Here is a 22,069-nt window from a genome sequence, read left to right on the forward strand (position 1 = left end):
GGGTTGCGCGTTCGAATCCCCGTCACACCAAACATGGTCGCCCTTTCAGCCGTGGGAGCGTTATAATGTACGGTCAATCCTCCTATTCGTTGGTAAAAGAGTAGCCCAAGAGTTGGCGGTGGGTGGTGATGACTAGATGCCTTCCCTTTAGTTTTACACTGCTAAATTAGGGACAGCTAGCGCAGATGGCTGTCCAGTAGTTTTGCGCGATATGGATGTTAGCACAATATATTAACAGACTAATCATAATATAATAAAATAATTATAATCTTATAAAATGGCCAAATAAGGTAGAAAACTTCTCGGTATTTGTAGCTAACGCGTAATTATTAATTAATACGTTAACATATTTATACCTTACACGTAATTTCAATAAGCTTTATTACGAATGATAACTTCATTTTTTAAGGATTAAATCTATTAGTAATACATGCCTTTTGGTTTAAGTTATCGATATTTAAGAATTTATTACCGTTACAGTTTGCTTAAATGTAAGCTATTTTAGTCCATCAGAGGCTGTAAAAATGTATAAAACATACATATTTACGTTACCAATGTCTAAAACTTTTGTTTTCGTTTATCATATAACAAATTAGTCAACTTAGTGAATTAGAATGTATAAAAGTTACCTTTAGTAATACAGTAAGTTACATGCTTCAAGAGTTTTAAATAAAGTTCTGGCGTTTTCATATGGTTTGCCATTTATACTTCGAAAGTATGCACGAGCACAAGTTATTTTTCACGTAATTTAGGGCGCTTACTTTATTTTTGGAAGTATTTGGTAAAACGAAATGAAAGCCTCTTGCGTAGATGAGAAAACTCTTATGATTGGGCAAATGTTAAATCACGTGCTAACTTCTTGCTTTGACCCATCCTTTTTCGTACATTATTTTGAAGTGGTCGCAGTTAAACTCTCGAAAGGAAATATTCGATCGAGTTGGAAGTGTCAGACCCCACAATTATCTGATGAAAATGGCATACCAAGGACCAGCTTATGGCCTCAGTCGAGAGTGTCAGATAAAGGTAAGGATCTTGCTGATCGAGATAAATAAAAGTGCAGAGAAATATAACCTGTTAGCCTAGAACTAACCAACTTTGTGTTTTTTTAATAGTTAAAAAGTACTGACTAGTTAGTCGAGTTCAGGAAGTTAGATTAAGATTTACCTCCTGTACGTAAGGAATTATTTGTACAATTTAGAAATTATATTTACACTTATAGAACATTTATTAAAACAGACTGAAGATAATATGTAATAACGAGAATAAATATTTAAAATATTGATGGTCGCTTGTTAAATAGCATTATGATTATTTCTAATGGGTAAAAAGGTGGAGCCTCACTAGACTAAACCATGAATTATGTAATAAACGTAAAATAGACTAGTAATAACTACATAGGCCTGTGATTTAAAACTTCGTGAATCTTGTTTTGGTTTTAATGACGGATGTTTCTTAATTGAGCTACGCAGATTTCGAAAATATTTCTTTCTTTCTGTCACGTAAAGATTTTTTGTGCAAATTGGGAAGAAAAACTCATAGATGAAGTTAATATATGGATTACCACCAAGAGTATTATTATTATGTTTGGGTTCTAGAATGGTGGATAACACTCTTGTGTCATAATTGATGTATAAAAATCTAGTTATGTTGCTTTCATTTTTCAATTTACATAATCAGATTTATATGTAAATTAATTAGACTCCACTTGATGTCATAAAATAGCAAGTGAACTTGGATTTAAAAAAATTATTTGTTGTAATTACACCCTCTAAAGTTAATTATCACTTGGGTAATTTTTGTATAATTTATATGGAGACTAATGCATTTGTTTTCATATTTTAAACATAAAATTAAATTGGTAAGTAGGTTGATTTATTAATTATTTGATATAACTAAAAATCTATGCAAAGCTCATAAATTAATGAAATTTACTCATTCTTCCTGTATGTATAAAGACAAAAACAGAACTTCTTTGCATTTAATGGCCAAAACAGAACATCTCTGCATTTAATGGTCAGAACTTTTCTGTGTCTGAAGACCAAAGCAGAACTTCTCTGCATTTAAAGATAATAATAGCTTCTCTGTGTTTAAAAACCAAAAAATGTTTATTTTACATCTCTAAGATCAGATGATTCTCTGTTATATGAATATACCCAAAGTTTTGTATTAAAATTTGTTTTTTTGTGTGTGTAGGTTTTCACAATATGTATGGGTGAAAAAACCATGAATTTCGTGTTTTTTTTTATTATCTTTGTTTCTTTTTGTATTTTCAAAGTTGATAGTACCTGTTGTTTGCTACCCATGGAGAATGCTGCTTGTAATGACCTTATTTCAAGTTGCTGATGGCAGTGTATTTCAGTTGTTGTGTATGTAACATTTAGAGGTTTTGGTATATCTTATGTGAAATGAGAATGACCGGTCATGCAGTAGTGTTGTCTGTATGGTAAATGCAAGGTTTCATTTTTAGCACAATTCTCTTATTTAGTTAATTTATTCAAGTCTTATTCCAAGTTTCATCTAAACCTGATCTTGTAAAGAAGGGAACATCCATAGTCAAGCAAATATTTATAATGTTTTTGTTTTTGAGTTTAATAAAGGTTGTTTCCATTGTATTTTACATTTTTTGCCTAATCTGATTACTTAGCATTACTCACCCAGTACAAACTCAGCATCCATGTTGTGATTGAATTTTTTGTTTGGCTGACTTATCTGATATGGCTCCAAAGAATTTTCATTTAACCTAAGAATACCATAGAATGCATATGAGAAATGTTGGTGTTGTTGCCACAGAATACTGGTTATTGCAGACTCTGATAGTTTGAATGTGTGTGGCCATTAGCTTGAACTCTGGTTTAAAAAATTGTAAATGTTCAACTTCTACAACAAAAATGACGTATAACTCTATGAGTAAGTTAGTTACTGATTAGAGAGTGCTATTTAAGAGAGCAGTAATATATAAGAGAAGTTCTTTCCTGGACATTGAACTTTTTACTGCTTTTGTGAAGTTCCATGACTGCACTCTTATGGTATATGAATCAAGAACTGTCAAAATCTAGTGCATCTAGATCAATGTTCAATAAGATCCTCTTATTAAGGGTTAATGTAGGTGTAAGGGTGATGCTTTCTGAGGGTTGCCATGGAGTTATGGTATCTTGTGATTCTGGTACCACTTTTGAGAGAGAGAGAGTGTGTAAATTGTATAGAACTCTCAGATCTTACCAGTCAGAGTCAGGACTGGAATCGGTCAACACTGTCAACTGATGCTCTCTCACCAGTAAGTGAGATGGTAGATGCTGAGTAGACTGTTGGGCAATAGTGAGCCTCCTCAAGTTAGGAGATGTATTGTTGACATAAGAGTAAACCATGAAGGAGTTTGTGGTTTGACAGAGGACAGAAACAAGCTGCTGCATGTGCCTTACCCCCTCTGTGTGGATTCCTGTATGTGGTGAGGGGACCTCCCAGGGAAGGTTCTGTTCTATCTGGTTACCTTCTCTGGGATCTAAACATCCACCCATGTGTTTGCCGTGTGTGGCGACCCGTGAAGAGGAGAGGATCCTGGTGGTTGAGGGGTCCAACCCTAACACACCACTTTGGCCTCGAATTCCTGTAGACGGGCAGCATTTGGGTGGCCCCCCTTGGGTCAATTGGCTGGTCCACTTGGGCTAGAGTCAACCAAGTACCAGAGTTGGAAGTTCTCAACGGGTGTTGTGGACATTGTGCCTGATGCTGGTGTTTGGGTATAGTGCTCACGAAACCCTGGCGTTGCTGCATTGTCCTTGCATGACTTTGTAGTGCGTCCCCTTGTAGGGCTCCATGGTGGGTGGGGTCAGTGGGTACCGAAATTTTTTCTTTTTCCTATGGATCTTCCAAAAAATTTAAATAAAATTGTAAAAAACAGTCAATGGGTAAACGACCACGTCTTGAATACTCAGAACAGCAATCTTCAACATCAGTGACATACGTACCTCATTTTCTTATATTACATTCTTTTTCAGAAAAACCTTTAGGGCAAATGTCCCCTTTTTTTATTCAAAAGGGACTAGAGGGACCTGCTGGCTCTCCAAAGTCAGTAAAGAAACTTCGATCTGGTGACATATTGGTTGAAACATCCACATCCCAACACAGTGAACTCCTCTTGAATTCAAAGGCAATTGGGGATATACCTATTGAGGTTACACCCCATGCTACCTTGAATTCTTCAAGAGGGGTTATTGTTGAAAGGGATTTGAAGAACGTTCCCGAGTCAGAGATTCTCGCTGGTCTCTCCACTCAAGGAGTTTCTGCAGTGAGCATCTCCACTGCAAAGATGGAGTTACACTGCCAGCAAATACCCTCGTTTTAACATTTACTTCACCGTGCACCTGCCACCATCAAGGCAGGTTATCTCATTTGCAGGGTTCGGCCATACATACCAAACCCTCTTCGATGTTTCCAATATCAGAGATTCGGCAACTCAAAGACAACTTGTCGTGGTTCCCTGACACGTGCTCGTTGTGGAGGCAAGGACCACGGTGCCTATGACTGTGACATGAACCCACATTGCGTAAACTGCAATGTTTCTCACCCCTCTTACTTTCATTCTTGCCCAAAATGGTTGGAGGAAAAAGAGGTGCAGCGTTTGAAAACGACATATAACATTAGTTATCCTGAGGCTCGGAAATTGGTGTCCACAACTCCATCTCGGACATATGCTGCTGCACTTCATTCCACAACTACAGTGGGAGTGCAGACAGATCTCTCTGTGCCTCCAAGAGAATCGTTTTCAAAACAAATGAAAAGCCTTTTGACCTCCGTGGTTAAAAAGGTTGATGAATCGACTTCCACACCCATCTCTGTTCCTCCCATACCTTCCAACAAACCTCAAGATCCACGTCCTTCAGTTTCAAATACAGGCATTTCTTCTGATACATCTTTTTCTCCCACCACAAGAGACAAAACAATTATTTGTTCGCGTCTTCAGTCACTGGATTCCCCTTCCAATAACAAAAACCTGTCCACCCGACTCAGAGCAGGATCCATGGAGGTTGATAGACCTCCTCCGACTAAAGACAGTAAAGAAAAAAGACGTGGTCGTAAACCGAAGGGTTCTCCAGCCACTTCACCTACCCGTTCTTAAAAATAGCCACCTTGATACAATGGAACTGTCGAGGTTTACGTTCTAATCTGGATGATATCAAAACGATGATTGCTTCCTACCATCCTGTTTGTCTTTCTTTACAAGAAACATTTCTCAAAACTGCTGATACTGTCTCCATTCGGCAGTTTTCTCTGTACAGAAATGACAGGTTGTGTGATGGTCGAGTACATGGAGGGGTGACACTGTTGGTTTATCAACACGTGCCCACCCTGTTTTTGTCACTCAACACACCCTTGGAGGCTGCAGCCATCCGTGTTTCCTTGGGTCATACCATCACTGTTTGTTCTCTGTACCTGTCCCCTGGAGAGACATATGATCAATCAGATCTTGATGCTCTCGTTGAACAGTTGCCATCTCCATTTCTAATCCTAGGGGATTTTAATGGACATCATCCCCTCTTGGGAAGTGCTATTATTGATGGGAGGGGCCGATCTGTAGAGCGGATGCTCTCTGATCACAATCATTCTCTTTTCAATACTGGTTCTTCCACTTACATTCATGCACCTAGTCAGTCCTTTACCACTATTTATCTCTCAGTTTGCTCCCCTTCATTATTCTCCCATTTTTCATGGAGGGTTGACAGTAATCCACTAGGCAGTGATCATTTTCCGATCCTTTTGAGAGAGACTGGCCTTGGTCGATGCCACCCTACCCACGTGCCCAGGTGGAAGCTGGATAAGGCAGACTGGTCCACTTTCACTGCTCTCGCAGAACTTGATCCTGCCATCAATAGACGACTCTGTAGCAGCGGTAACTGACTGTATTACACATGCAGCTGCTCAGTGTATTCCTAAAACCTCAACACGTTTTCCACAATATCCTCGTCCGTGGTGGAATCCTGCTTGCCACTTAGCATGGAAGGCTCAAAAGCGGGCTTGGGATACTTTTCGTAGATATCCCACACTTTCAAACCGGGTTGCTTTCCAACGGGCCCGTGCACATGCGAGGTGGGTAAGACGTCAAAGCCAGAAGGAATCTTGGATTAAGTTCACAACCAGCATATCTTCTACCACCAGTTCCAAATCATATGGGACAGGATTCGAAAGGTTAATGGGCACTACCTGTCCCCCTCTCGATCTTATTCTCTGATGGTCAGGAGGTGACTGATGTTCGGAACATCGCTAACACTCTAGGTGAAAGCTTTTGCCGGGTATCTAGCACTTCTGCTTGTTCCTCCACCTTCCTGGCCATCAAGACTCGGGCAGAGCGATCACTTCTTTCCTTTCGGACTGACTGTTTCTTTGACTATAATTGTCCCTTTACCCTGGTGGAACTAAAAATGGCCCTTCATTGGTCTGCCAGTATGTCTGTTGGACCTGATGATATTCATTATGACATGCTGCACCATCTATCTCCTTCTTCTCTTGATGTCCTTCTGATTGTTTTCAACCAGATCTGGCAGGAGAATATTTTTCCTGATGCCTGGCGCCAGGCTATTATTTTACCTTTCTCTAAGCCAGGGAAAGATCCCAAGATTTCTTCAAACTACCGTCCAATTGCTTTGACGAGCTGTCTCTGTAAGACATTAGAAAGGATGGTTAATGCTCGTCTTGTTTGGTTCCTTGAATCAAACAATCTCCTCGCCCACCCAGTGTGGGTTCCGTCGACAGCACTCCACCACAGACCACCTAATTCGTCTTGAAACATCTATCAGAGAAGCCTTTCTCAACCGCCAACATCTTGTATCAATATTCTTTGACATAGAGAAGGCTTACGACACAACATGGAGGTACGGCATTTTGCGAGACCTCCATACATATGGGTTACGTGGCCATCTACCCATGTTTATTAAAAATTTTTTAATGGACAGGAGATTCCAAGTTCGTGTGGGTTCGACACTTTCCCGTTCTTTTGTACAGGAACTTGGAGTCCCTCAAGGCTGTGTATTGAGTGTTACACTCTTCAGTATAAAGATAAATGCCATCACTGAACAACTTCCTCTCACTGTTGCGAATGGGTTGTATGTCGACGACTTTCACATCTCATGTCAGTCGTCAAACATGAGATATATTGAGCGGCAACTACAAACTGCCCTCAATTGTGTACAGAAGTGGACTCTGGTGAACGGCTTTAATTTTTCTTTCTCCAAAACTGTATGCATGCACTTTTGCCATCGATGGGGTATTCACCCTGATCCTGAACTTCATATCGGTGAAGTTTTGCTGTCTGTGGTCCCGGAGACCAAGTTCTTGGGGCTTATCTTTGATCGTAAACTGACCTTTATACCACACTTAAAGCAGCTTCGGGTCAAATGCACAAGAGCACTGAACATCCTCCGTGTTCTCTCTTCTACCAGTTGGGGGGCAGATCGCTGTTCAATGTTAAAGGTATATCGTGCTCTTATTAGATCGAAACTCGATTATGGATCAATGGTCTGTGGCTCTGCCAGACCCTTGGCCTTAAAGATGCTGGACCCCATTCATCACCAAGGACTTCGACTCTGCACTGGGGCTTTCCGTACCTCTCCAGTTCAAAGTATATACATTGAATCTCATGAACCTTCTCTACACCTTTGCCGTTTGCAACTATCTTTACAATATACATCGACCAAGGACTTTGACTCTGCACTGGGGCTTTCCGTACCTCTCCAGTTCAAAGTATATACATTGAATCTCATGAACCTTCTCTACACCTTCGCCGTTTGCAACTATCTTTACAATATACATCGAAACTTCATTCCTTACCAAAGCATCCCACCTGAAAATGTGTTTTCCTTCCTCGGTGGGCAGTACTTTTTCAGAACAGACGATCTGTCATTGCTCGTTTGGCCTTCACATCCGGCTAATTGGATGAATTGGGTCTGTCCTTGATAACATTGCAGATTCCACAGGTCAGCCCATCCCACCATGGCTTATTACAGCCCCAAATGTGACCTTTCTTTCAGTCACCTAAAAAAGGCAGATACTCCAGATTGGAAGTACCGTCTTTTATTCAATGAATATCTTTCAAACAATCATTCAGTTCCCATGTATACAGATGGTTCCAAATCGGGTAATTCAGTGGGCTCTGCTATGGTTTGCTATGGGTCAATAGTTGAGTGCAGAATCCCTTCTACAGCTTCTGTGTTCATTGCTGAACTGTATGCCATATCTCTTGCCCTGGATCATATTGCAGTTGAGTAGTACTCCAACTGCACTATTTATACTGATTCGCTTAGTTCTATACTTGCCTTGGAATCGCTACACGTTAGCTCACATCCTATTCTCGCTGATATTTGAAACCGACTGGCCAATTTCTCATTAGCAGCTACTTCAATCCAGTTTTTCTGGATACCAGGCCATGTTGGTATTTGAGGGAACGAGCTTGCAGACATGGCAGCTAAATATGTCTGCTTCAGCACCATCACACCTGTGCCTATTCCGTACATGGACTATGGTGTTGTCTTCAAGGCTCGGCTCCGTGCCAGCTGGCAGTCCACTTGGAGTGAGCAACGCGACAACAAACTTTTTCAAATCAAACCCAAAATTGACGTTGGCCATCTAGCTTCCGTAAAGTTCGGAAGGAGGAAGTTGTTCTCACTAGGCTACGCGATTGGTCACAGTTTTTAACTCATCATTTTCTTTTATCTGGAACTGATGCACCAATGTGTAGTTTGTGTAACACTCAAATCACTATTAGCCACGTTTTACTTTCTTGCCATCGTTACAATTCTCAACGACGGCAATATTTTAAACATATTTTTTCCCAGGGTCAGTCTGTAACATTGGACAGAGTTATTGGTGATGGTGACTCTGTCCACCTTGATAATGTTTTTAATTTTTTAATGGCCATTAATCTTTTTAATCTCATTTTAGTGTTGCATATTTATTCATTACACCTTTTTCATTGTGGTTCCTTTTTTACAGTTTTAATCTCTCTCATTCAATTTGACATTGAACAATGGCCAGAACATTAAATAACTCGACACCAGGACTGGAAAGACCAACTTCAGGTGACTAACGCTACTGTTTGAACTATCCGTTTGAACTATTCGTTAGTCGTCCTGGCGAGTTGTTATTATACTTTTGCTGCATATCATTTCACACTTTTACTACTTTACTTTTAGTACTGGCCATATTGACTCATAACCTGGAACCAGGACTGGAAAGACCAACTTCAGGTGACTGACGGTGGTTTTTATACTTACCTGTTAGTCTTCCTGGCGGGTTATGATCATTACCATTCTGCTACAGGTAGTCCTTTACAACTTTGTTGTACGCCATTTTCTGTTTTAATTGCCGTTTTGCTTTTATCTTCAATTACTTTTACAAATTTTACTCCATTTACTTGACTTTTATCTTTTTACTGGACATTTGGCTACTCATTATTACGATTTTGCGGAGTGTCTTTTAAAACTTTTATTCTTCTACATTTTGATAATAGTTGCTACGACACATAACCCGGAACCAGGACTGGAAAGGCCAACTTCAGGTGATTGATGGTGGTTCTTGAACTTACCTGTTAGTCTTCTTGGCGGGTTATGATCATTACCATTTTGCTAGAGTAAATATTTTACAACTTTGAAGACTGGATGTCACCATTGGTTTTTACACCATTTTCTGTTTTAATTGCTGTTTTGTTTTTACCTTCATTTACTTTTACAAATTCTACTCCATTTACTTGACTTTATCTTTTTACTGGACATTTGGCTACTCATTGTTACAATTTTGCTATGTATCTTTTAAAACTTCTATTCTTTTACATTTTGATACTGGTTGCTATGACACATAACCCAGAACCAGGACTGGAAAGACCAACTTCAGATGACTGACGGTGGTTCTTGAACTTACCTGTTAGTCTTCCTGGTGGGTTATGATCATTACCTTTTTGCTAGAGTAAATACGTTACAACTTCTTATACTCTGCCTTCTATCTTAACATTGTAGACTAGGTGTCAACATTGGTTTTATACTTGTTTGTTTTACCTTCATTTCTATTTATGTCTATTACTACATTTATTATTATTTTTTTTTTACATTTTTACCGAATGTCTGGCACAGATAGCCTCGCTGCTTTGTGCCATAAAACACTAAATCAATCAATCAATCAATCAAGCATGTGCCTTACACTGCCTCTTTAAATTCAGGAGTCCACTGGGACATTAAGATAACAGAATACTCCTATTATACTATGAGCTTTGCAATCAGGTATTGACCAGAGGTCATTGAATGCATTTTTTGTCATATTCACTGTTTTCTGTGAGTAAGAGTAAATAAGTCACTTCACCAACCTTTAAAGGCAAAGGAAGATTTTAAACTGTGTTTTAAAAAGTTTAGGGCAAGTAATTGCTTGAAATGGCTGGACTTTTGAGTAGGTAGTTTAACACCTGGTATTGAGTTGTCAGTGAAAAGCCATTTCTGAACTGTGAGATCATCATTACCAAGTTGTGCAGAAGGCCTGACATGGTGTAGAATAGTGTAATCCACTGGGTTTAGTTCAAGGCTCAAAAAAGGTACCTGTGAAAAACTTGCAGATGACCTACACCATTTGCTATAATGCTTCAATGGATCGCAAGAAAGTCCTTGCTGAGAAGTTTATGTAATGGTTTCCAAATGAGTCCTGCATATGAGAGCACTTATCTCACTAACAGAAGTCATTTCTGTTATGAGGGGTTGAAAGTGGTAACTTTAGTTCATTTGCAAGAATGGAAGAAGTCTGTAACAGTAGTTGCAGTGACTTTGAACCCAACAGACTGATCTCATCAGGATTCTCTGTCATGGCTCAGCCAATCACCTGTGCATAATGGAATTGTGATGCAACCACACTGGTTTCTAGTGAGTAAGAAATGGCAGACTTGAAACTTAAATCCAGAAAATATGAACAAAGGTGACATTTCTCAGTCATGTTTTGAGTTGAAGGTGAATCTCTGTGGATTCTTCTAAGATAGCAACATTGTAAGATTGACTCAAATTGTGAAAAGTAGCAAGTATGCAGTTACCTTGGTTTCACTGATGGTTTATGGCCAATTTCTATGAAATTGGCTCTTGTAAAAGAATGAAATGCATTTCATTTGGAGTGAGGAGTACAAGCAAGCATTCCAGTCAATGAAATGTGCTTTGATAGAAGATCCAATGTTGGCATATCCACAACAGGATTGTAACTTTCTGCTGGACACCAGCAACAGTTAAATTTGAGCAGTGTACAGTGGTCACTTGCTTACAGGTTAGATACTACATGATGAAAAGAGAACTAGTTGCAGTTGTTGTCTTTGTGGTGTACTTTTGGCTCTATCCATGTGGTAGAATGCTCAGTTTGATGGGATCATAAGTTATTAAAATGACTCATGAATTTTTAAATACCTTTTAAGGATGATTGCAAACTAGATAATAGCTTTACAGAAGTATAACACAGAAATATAGCCTGCCTGTCGTTGCTGAATGGTGAGGTTATTTTTTCATCAAATATGTTCTCTTCTTGGATGCTGTGTGGGAGCTAAGAATGTTTTTAATATACTCTTGATGATGAGAAACCCACTTGAAATAAAAATGTATCTCAGAACTCTTTGTTAGCCTAGGAAGGTCGAAATGTTGTTTGCTTCTTATAAATAATTGTTAATACCCTGTTAATATCAGCCATTCTGAGATGCATGTTTTTAACACAGTGACAGACCTTATCTGATTTCACAAGCAGACAGATGCAGCAATTAATGGTTTGTGAGCTTCAGAAAGAACAGCTGAAGGAATTCTTGTATAGAAAGGAGTAATTCATCTGACTCTCATACAGAAAGGCATAGCATGGATGCATGTAGCCCATGACATTTGTAAGATCAGTTATAAGTACAAGAAGGTGTGCTGTACAATTCTCTATTAGAGCTGTTGTGTGGAATAAAGATGCCCAGTTGTACTAGCTAAATTTTAAGTTTTTGTTGTTGGTTGCAACCTTTCATTTACTTCTTCTAAAGTTTGATTCCAAGTGTTGTCTAAACCTGACCTTAGTTTTTAACCAGTAGAGAAGCAATCATCCCTAGTCAAGCAAGTACACTACTGTGAGTATGTGTTTTAGTCATCTAACTTGCATGTCTTATTCCTTAGCATTAACTCATCTGCTACATATTCTGTACTGATGAAATTTCCTGTTTAGTCAGCTTATCTGATATTGCTACAAAGTATTTTCATTTCACCAGAGAATGCCACAGTATATTAAGCAAGTTACAGAAGTTTATATTTTTAAGTATGAGGTAATGCACCAGGAAGAATGAAGCTTGCACCTAACACTTGTGATCATTAGTTGGTGAAAACCAAATTTATCATGTTTCTTCCAATGTTTGGGCTAATCTTCAGGGAGAACACTAAATTATCACACATGGATCTATCATGTTTCTTGTATAAGAATGAGACCATGATTCACTAACCATTTCAAAATTTATTGTTTAACCATTGTACCAGCTCTGTAGCACACCATCTCAGATGTTGGCAAATTATGTGTCTAATGTTATTAAATTAGTTATGCATGAAATTATTCAACAAATGTGTGAAATATTTGATAGTTGTAGGAATATAACTGAGGAATTGATAGCTGTGATATGTCAATATCGTGTGGAATGGTAAAATAAATATTATTTAAAGCAGTAATGATAGCATAAAATCATTGTTATTACTGATGGTATATAATTTGTTAAACACCCACACAGAATGAGCAACATTGTTAGACTATATTAAACTCTTTAAGTGTCTTGTTAGGCTGTAGTGTCCCGAAATACAAGTGGTTACATTACTGTTCTTGTGGTTGATTGAAAGTGACTATCTTGAGTAGTTATTTTATACAGTTGATTTGAGTTTAACTAGACATCTTTTGTATTTTGTACTGATATTATACTTGATAATCAAATATTGTTAAATATGGTACTTGTATAAGATAACATCCCATGCAGATATAGTAAAAAGTTTATATAACTCTTCCATAATATTATACATGTAGTCAAAAAAGAAGTTTCAACTGGATCAGGCTCTTCAAGCTCTTGATTGGGTGAGAGAAGTAACCAATGAGAAGCTAGAACCACCCAATCCAGAGAGAGGATTTGAAGACCAAGTGGATTTTGCTGATAGTTTGAAGGATGGGATTGCTCTCTGCAAGTGTGTTATTTTTTTATCACATTATTTTTAAGATACAACAAATTCAGAAGAAGAGAATTAAATGTTTATAGTAAGATACTGAGTTCCTGAATTATTTCTGTTCTAATTCATAACTTTTTTGAATGACAGTGAAAGGTATTATTATAGATCCATAGAAAAGAACAACTCCTGTTTAGCCTGTTTATGAAGCTTTAGGTTTTTAGTTTGGTAAATATGCTTTTGTTTCTTACAGGCTTATAAATATACTCATGCCAGGTGCTGTACCTAAAATAAATGAAGGGAAAATGCCATTTAAACAGGTTAGTTGATGCCAAAAATAATGTTGTTCCATTACATATGACATACACTAAAGATGTAAGTGATTCATCTTCAGAAAAGTTCTATTATCCTCTAAGAGAAAGGAAGAATTAACTTTGGTAATTTTTCTGGAAGCTTGTATGTTCAGGTTGTTGGTAAATCCATAATTTTGAGATATGAGGAAAAACATATTAATATAGTATTTTTAATGTACAATATATGTCTAACAGAAAATAATAATAAAAATTATTCATTGTTTTTTTACACCTTATAAGGGCCATAACTTTTGATGCCTCTAATCATAGAAATCATATTTTTCAAGACTTGCAAAATTAATACATACCCTAATTTGTTTCAACTAAGCATTAAAAGATGATTCAACTTTTGAATCTGTTGGACTTCAGTGAAAACTGGAATTAGTTGTAGTGTAGAAAAAAGATGGTGTGGAAAAACCATCTATGTAATATTTCTTGACATGTCAAGAAAAGGAAAAGAAAATGCTATTTACTCTAGTACTGAAATCTGATGATGTAATGACATGTGATACACTGTAGGTCAGAGCTTAACATATGTGTAGAATCTGTGATTCTACAATCTCTATGTAGAGGATCTCTTCACTGTACAGTTTCTACTGAAATTATGTCATTAAGCACTTTGTTTTGATATTCCTGTTGAATGGAATACTTGTTTTCTTTGTAAAGTAAAACCAAAGCCAGTAAGTGATCATCACATGGGCATCTGTGTTGGAAACAGTCTTTAGTGTGAGTTTTAGAAACATCATTGTTTTGTTTTTTTATAAACAAAATAATTTACACTTGAGTGAATTTAACTTTTGGTATCAAACTCTGTACTGGATTTCAGAGTTATTGGGCCATGTAACTTGGTGTTATGATGATAGATGTGTTTTTGGTTTTAAAATGTTGAAGTGTAAAATGAACTTGTCTGTATATTCATAACTCTTATTGTAATATGAAGGAGTAAATTAGTACTTTATATAACCATTAGATGTCACTATCAGTCCCAAAGTGTTTTTAAGCATGATGTTACAGAGGGTGAAATTGATATGACAGCATAGAAAAGTAAGTTCCTTTTGTACATACTAGTGTTGTTACTACCCTCTTTCCATCTATGTTAAAACAATGCTCAGATGATGAGAGACTGAGGATTCTATGAAACATATATGCACATACATATACATAATAGAATAATACAAGTTACTGTTTAAAGTTAGATACAAGTGATTGCTGCTGTGTTAGGTTTGATGTTTTGCTGAGTATGGAAATTGGAAATAATATTTTGATTCCAAATTTTCAAAAAACTAATTTTGAAGGGATGAAACAATAATTATCTGTTGTGAATAGGGCAGCTTTATTTGGAGACACTGGTCAAATGTGGAAAATTTTCAAAGAACGAATATTCTATATTCAAAACAAATGTATATTCCAACAGATAGGAAATTAGCTAATGACACTCCTAACTTCAAGAAAGGAAATAAAAGTTGTTCCAGTAATTAGTGTTACATCAGTTGTTGGAAAAGTTTTGGAAAATGTGATAAAAGACACTTTGCAAAGTTATTTAATAATATTTAGAATTTTATCACAGTCAACATGGTTTAACTAAGGGAAAATCTTGTCTTACAAATTTTTTGATATGCTTTAAAAATGTTGCTGTTTATGTAGATGAGGATAAGAGTGTAGATTTGGTGTCTGGATTTTCAGAAAGTATTTGATGAAGTGCCATTCACATAAAAAGCTTGTAAAGAAACTTATCTCTATAGGTGTGGGGAGGCAAGTTAACTAACTGGATAGAAGAGTAGCTTGAAGGAAGAAAGTAGAGGGTTGTTATAAATGGAGTTCATTCTTGGTGATGATAAACTCACTTCCTAGGTCATCTTCAAGAAGGTTGGAATGTTATTCTCCGCTTTATTAGTAAAAGTGTTTTTCTCATACTAGCTGTTCTGAGATACAAATTGAGTTCAGTCAGACTGGATTAATGATGCAAGTGATGTACATCAGGGCTTTCTCTTAGGACCGTTTCTCTTTTTGATTTACATTAGTGATATAGATGAAGGTGTGGCCAAGAAATTACTTATATTAACAGATGATATCAAGGTCTTGGGTGTTACTGACTGTGAAGAGGATGCTGCTGATTTACAAAAGGTTTTAGATCATTTAGTGAGTTGGATGAATAAGTGGTACATGGGTTTTAATTATAATAAATGCAAGATATTCGATGTGGGGTTGTCATAAATTATGTATAATTTGAATGAGACTAATCTTAACAGTGTTATGAAATGAAAGATTCTTGGTGGATGGTTGATAAGTTTCTTAAGCTATTGAAGCACTGTATTGTTTCTAGTGGTAGGGCAAATAGGATTTTAGGTTGTATGTACAGGAATGTTGAATACAAGTCTAAAGCTTTATAATTTCACTGTATAGGTTATTGGTTAGGCCACTTTTAGAGTGTTCAGAGGAGGGTTACTAGAATGGCAATATTCTTCATACTTAACAGTGAGAATTATAGAACTAGTGAACACAAATAGAGATTTAGAAAAGGTAGAAGCCGTCTTCAGCTAAGACAAATTTATTTTTCAGATAGGTTAGCTGGCCTAAGGAATGGATTGCCTTCAAATGTTGTGGAGGCAGTAAATTTGAGTGAGTTTTAAAAGAATGTTTGATAAGTGTATGAATGATTAAGGCTGGCTTTAAACTTTTTTTTAGTTTGGCTTAGAGGATTGGACAGTCGATGGTCCAACAGGTTCCTTGTTATCCCTAAATATTATGTTAAGCAAGTAAACTGTCAAAATACTGGAAATCAATAGGCTAAAAAGTGTTATAGAAACTAGTCTGCTGCATATGTTTTTCTCTTGTATTCCTCATAGTTTGTTCAATAAAAGTTAGAGGTATGTAAACATTATTTCAGATACTTTATTCCTTTAGATGTTCAATTCCTGTTTAGTGAAAATACTTTTGAGGTACACAGTGAAATGTTAGTTGCTGAAATATTACTTGATAAATGTTCCATTAAGGCAGATAGGACTGTTGAAATCTTTCTTAACAAATGTCCTTCATAGATGTTGTGACATAAAATGTGACTGTTTGAAGTTGTTTTTGTAACTCATTAATATAGAGAACATAGAGAGCAGACAGTTTAGAAATTATATTTTATTAAGAATACTATTTTTTTTTCTCACTTGTAAGTAGATGGAAAACATCGAAATGTTCCTTAAAGGGTGTACTAAATATGGATTGAAACCTCATGACCTGTTCCAAGTCAATGACTTATACGAAAGAAAGAACCTTTACATGGTAAGTGAAACCAGAGGATTAACAAACATTCCTAGTTCGATTTGTGTGTGAAAATGTGATTTATCTGCAATTTGGAGTTGTATTTCACTTTTAACTGTCATGATAATGTGAACTTTTGCTGAATTGTGTTCAGACTTTTGAATGTAGTTGATTGTCTGTTATCAACCTGGCTCTGTACATTTCTCATTAATTCTTACTTACAGATGTGTGGTTAGTCAGCAGGTCTTATTATAAGAACTGTGAATGTTTTATGATAGTAGCCAGTGGTCAGCTGATACTTCTTTATTACAAGAAACAAAAATTATGGAAATTTTATATTATTAGTCTAATGGTTAGTCCATTCACATTTAATTAAAATTTAACAGTATTAGCCAGAAGTCATTGGGTATATTTTTAATTGAAGCTTTAACAGTATTAGCCAGTGGTCTGGTGATGGATTTTTACTACAAGAATTCCGAATGTTTTAAGATACTAGCTAGCAGTACATTTGCTTTTACATCATGAGACAACAACATACTTTAACTGGAAGCCTTAAGATATATCTTTCATTTAATTAGTTTGGAGTTTTTAAGACTGGGCCAGCTTTAACTTTGAAATTGGGTGACCAGTAATGAAATGTTAGCTTTGAAGTATAAAGCTTGAAGACCACAAATGATATGTAATGCTGGAGCTGAATAAGAAAACCATGTAACATAATTTATGTGTAGAAGGTTTCCTTAAGATATAATGAATGGAGATCATTTATGCACAAAAGTTCCTCTATTAGGTTCTTACCATAATTAACATGAGTGTACAGTTGGTCTTCAAGTTGTGATGAAAATTAGGGTTACAAGGTAATGGTTTAAAATCTATTATTATATCCACAGATTTATGTGCAAACATTAGTAAAATAAAGTAAAATCATTTCCTCTTTTCCAGGTTGTGAGCTGTTTATTCACCTTAGGGGGCTTGGTAAGTTAGATATAGAAACACTTAATTCATATCTACATGTTTGTGATTGGAAGAATGGTGTTTATTAAAACCACAAATAATATTAAATTTTGAGTTAAAAGTCTTGTTCGTTTCAGTTTATTTCCTGTTATGGCTCAATTTTGGTCTTGTAGTCCTATAAATACACAAACAGGGACACTTTGATCAGTTATGGCTCAAGTGAACAAAACACAGTTCTTTTATTTCTGATGTGAGTGTGCAAACTCTTGATTAATTGATCAATTAGGGCTACAGAGGTACTGAATACAGTTGTTTCAGTTCTAATTTAAGTACACAAACAGTAGATTTGTTGATACTTTGGGCTTCAAGTGTACTGAACTCAATTCTTTTAGTTCTGATGTAGTACATGAACAGTAGATTTTATTGATCATTTAGGGCTACAAGTTTGGATATCACAACTGTTTCAGTTCTAGTGTCAGTTCATAAACAGGAACTATTTGATCAGTTAAGATATAGAACACAGCTATTTCAGTTCTGATGTACATACACAAATAGTAATCTATTTATCAGTTCGGGCTACAAGTGTATAGAATACAGCTATTTCAGTTCTGATGTACATACACAAACAGTAATCTATTTATCAGTTCAGGCTACAAGTGTATAGAACACAGGTACTTCAGTTCTATGTATGTACACAAACAGTAGACTTACTGATCAGTTAGGACTACAAGTGTATAGAACACATCTGTTTCAGTTCTATGTATGTACACAAAACTTCTACTCTGTAAACAAAAGTATTGAAACTTGTAAAATTTGTTTAAATATTTTTATAGAGAATTCTCTTTACTTGTGTCATGTTTTTAAGTGAAGAAGATTACTCGTGAAATGTTGTTTATACTTTTGGACATATAGTGTATTTGGGTATGGAGAAGATACTCATTCAAGCACAATGTGTTGTTTATTTCAGATTAGTTAATTATCTTTGAATCTCTTCCTTTAGGCCCAAAAGAGAGGTTTCGATGGCCCTGTGATAGGTGTGAAATTGGCAGAAGAAAACAGACGTAACTTCAGTAAAGAACAACTAGACATGAGTAAAACTGTTCTCAGCCTACAGACTGGTACTAACAGAGGAGCATCTCAGTCTGGTATGACTCCTTATGGTGCCACTCGACAGATTTTACCGGACCGAAGGTGAACCTATAATGCAGGAGGAAATACAGTACAATTTATTGTGGGTCTTTTGTTTTTTTGTGTTTTTGCATATTAAACTATTTTTACTAGTTTACTTTTTTTTTGCCATACACCATTTTATGATGTGCAATGTTAGCCACAAATATTTAGCCAGTGAGGCTTAACTTTTCTACAACAATTAGTCATTTACCACCAGGTTGGAAGAACTGGTATTATTGTAATCAATTGTCAGAACTTTATTAAGGCACACCATACCCTCATCAAGAGGGATGCACAATATTTTTGGAATATCTCATTTATGAAGGTATCTTGGTAAAACTATCAACTTAACAGAAGAGAGAGGCTAAATGGTAGAATTTCTATCAACATTTATTTTTCATGTAAAAAGACATGGTTGACCTTACAAGTTAGCTAGCTTAGAGCTACCCCAGAATACATACTTGGTTTTGGGTAGTGTGGTATTGAATATTAAATGTTTTTAAAAATTTTAAAAATTATATAACCTGTTCATATTCTAGTTTCTCTGATTACCATAAAATAATTTTGAAGTGTTTTTCAGAAATCATTATGGTTTTAAGTTCTCAAATTTTTGGATAACTGAAAGATGGTTAATATAAATGTGGTAATAGTGTAACAAACTTCTGCTTTATATAAAACATCAGGTTTCCTTCACTGACTGTTAGATTTAATAACATTTGCACCAACTTTCTTATCTTTTCTGACAGATTTCATGCTTGTGTTGAGATATTCTAATAATATTGTGAGAATCTCCCCCTCACCCCCATGTAGGGCTTGCCATTAAACTGTTAGTTAGTGGTGCAGGAAAGCACCATAAAAAGATGCCATGACACATTCAACATGGCATCCTGGACTTGGTGTAAAAAAATGGAGGTTGTAAGGGTACAGTTTCTTTTGCTTTTTATCTGTTGCCAAGGCAATTAGCCTGTGGGCCAGCTGGAACTCAAACTGTCTGACCTCTGTAATGCAGTTTTTCTTGCAGTATGATTAGAAATTCTGTGACCAAGTGCCAACTGATTGTTTATTGGAGGTAATAAAAATAAAAATTAAATCACATAAAGTGCAGATATTTTTTCATCATTCCTCATTATTTTATAATGATTAACACAAATTTAAGGCTTGTAACACTACCCAGCTTTTGGCAATTAAAACATAACTGAATAATAATTTTTTGTAGTATAGAGTGGCTGTCATCAGTATGGTACTATAGCCATCTTTGATCCAAATAATCATGGCCTATATCTACCAGTTTTCATCCAAATTGAGCATTTTTTAATTTTTATTAAATAATTAAAATGAAGAAATGTTTGTTGTTCAAGTTAGTTTTGATAGTTGAAAAGAAAACATTACACCAAAGATTTGTACTTATAAGTAGGATAGATAGCCCACACATGAATCAACATTTGATACATGAATTGATTAATTTTGGAGAAGGAATGTTGGTAACTGCAATCCCAAACTTGCTGGTGCCTTCATAAGTTAAGGTTTGTTGTCAGAAAAATGTTGATGTGCTTCTAGGTGGAGCTACTTTTACACAGTTCAACTGAGCAGATATAATATCACCCTGCAGCTTCTCTTCTGTAGTCCCTGTGGCCTGAAACCACATGCAGTTGTTTTTCTGTACTGGTCTAGTGTCTATCTAACTTGCCATTTTTTACCTGAAGTGTAAACAACTCTAGGAATATTATCTAACATTTTGATAGAATGTGTAGTTTAATATTTCACGTGTGCAATAGAATTGGTGGGCCAGTTAACAATCATTACACTTTTGAGAGCAATATTCTCTAGAGCTGTTCATTACTGGAACATCAGGCCATTTGCACCTATCCACTTTCCCATAAGAATCACTGCCTAAAACAACTGTACCCAAATAAGTTTCATTTCTCTGAGGGTGGTGTAGGTTCTTGTTCCAAGCTGCACAAGCCTTCATCAACAAGTGATTCTTAAGTTTGGAACCTGTTTTATATGTCCATCTTCTCCCATAAAGGTACTTATGTCAAACAGAATTATCAGACAGTTACTACTTGATCTCCAAATAAAGTTGTATGTCTGGGTATATACTGCCCTACGTTTGTGTACTTATTTTGTTATGCTTCAGAACATTGTTTGTGTACTTGTTATAGGCTTTGTATCTATTTATTAAGTTGGGAGTCAGGGCTTGAATTGCATCTGCCAAGTACTAAGATCTTAACTATTAACATAGTATATTATATTTGATAAATGTTAAAATAATTATGCAGGCAGTGTTTTGGTCAAATAACCTTTGTTGGGATCAGTAAAGTGACTTGAGTGAAAAGTTGATCACATTATTTTTCCCTTATCGAAGTTTCAAACATTTGTTATCACACTTATAATTATGTCAACATCATTGTTTCCTCCTCTCTTGGAAGAAATGGACAAAAATAATTAATGAAGAATTAATACATGAAGAAAAGCACGGATTAAGTAAGTTTGAGATTATACAATTTGTATGTTGAAATAGTTACCTATTTTGTGTAGTGTTCTAATAATTTGTAAGTAAAAGAGAACTTATCATGGATTTAGTTTATACTGTGTTAATATTTGGAAATTAGACTTGTTTATTGTTGGAAAGTTTAATATGTTGCCAATTTTTAAGTGGTTATTATTTAAACAATGAATTTTTTAATAGATAAGTTCTGATGTCAGACACAAAGCACCATTTTATAATTAGCTTTTTTTGAGAAATTTATTATTTTCATGATGTTGTGTGTTATGAAGTGTAATTTGTTTCATTTTATTATGTATAGCTCATTGCACAAGTTTGTGATTTTGTTAATTCACTAAAGTTTGTTTTGAAGCTGATTATGATATTACAGTAATTAAAAGAATTGAAAGTTATGAATAATTATTTTTACAAATTTTGTAAATATTACCAAGAAGCATTCAGTGTGAAGTAGTGTTTTGCTTAGCAGTTCATGTCCAAAGATTAACATTCTGAAAATTCATTTACTATATTAAACTAAATGCTAATTATAAAAATAAACATTTGTTTATCAACTTTATTTTCTTACAACAGATGTCCTGATGTAAGGTAAATGTGTCATTAATAAAATGATGTGAAATACCTTTGTTCTTAAAACATTTCTTCAGAAAAACCTCCCTGGAAGGTTTGCTTGT

The 22,069-nt window shown here is 35.8% G+C and overlaps 1 protein-coding gene across 2 annotated transcripts in view; it reads left to right on the plus strand.

The window, feature by feature from the left end:
- LOC143240086 (ribonucleoprotein PTB-binding 1-like) overlaps positions 1–22,016 on the plus strand; it is a 70,342-nt gene extending 48,326 nt beyond the window's left edge. The window contains exons 10-15 of one of the 2 annotated variants that reach the window (XM_076481934.1): positions 898–1,023; positions 13,033–13,187; positions 13,420–13,486; positions 16,688–16,792; positions 17,711–17,743; positions 18,723–22,016. In XM_076481934.1, coding sequence (XP_076338049.1) covers positions 898–1,023; positions 13,033–13,187; positions 13,420–13,486; positions 16,688–16,792; positions 17,711–17,743; positions 18,723–18,917 — 681 coding nt within the window. In that variant the 3' untranslated portion in view covers positions 18,918–22,016. The remainder of the gene's footprint in view (positions 1–897; positions 1,024–13,032; positions 13,188–13,419; positions 13,487–16,687; positions 16,793–17,710; positions 17,744–18,722) is intronic. The other variant, XM_076481935.1, reaches the window with a different exon arrangement.
- Positions 22,017–22,069: the final 53 nt, after the last annotated feature.

This window comes from Tachypleus tridentatus, chromosome 13 (genome assembly GCF_004210375.1).
Source record: "Tachypleus tridentatus isolate NWPU-2018 chromosome 13, ASM421037v1, whole genome shotgun sequence".
NCBI lineage: Eukaryota > Metazoa > Arthropoda > Merostomata > Xiphosura > Limulidae > Tachypleus > Tachypleus tridentatus.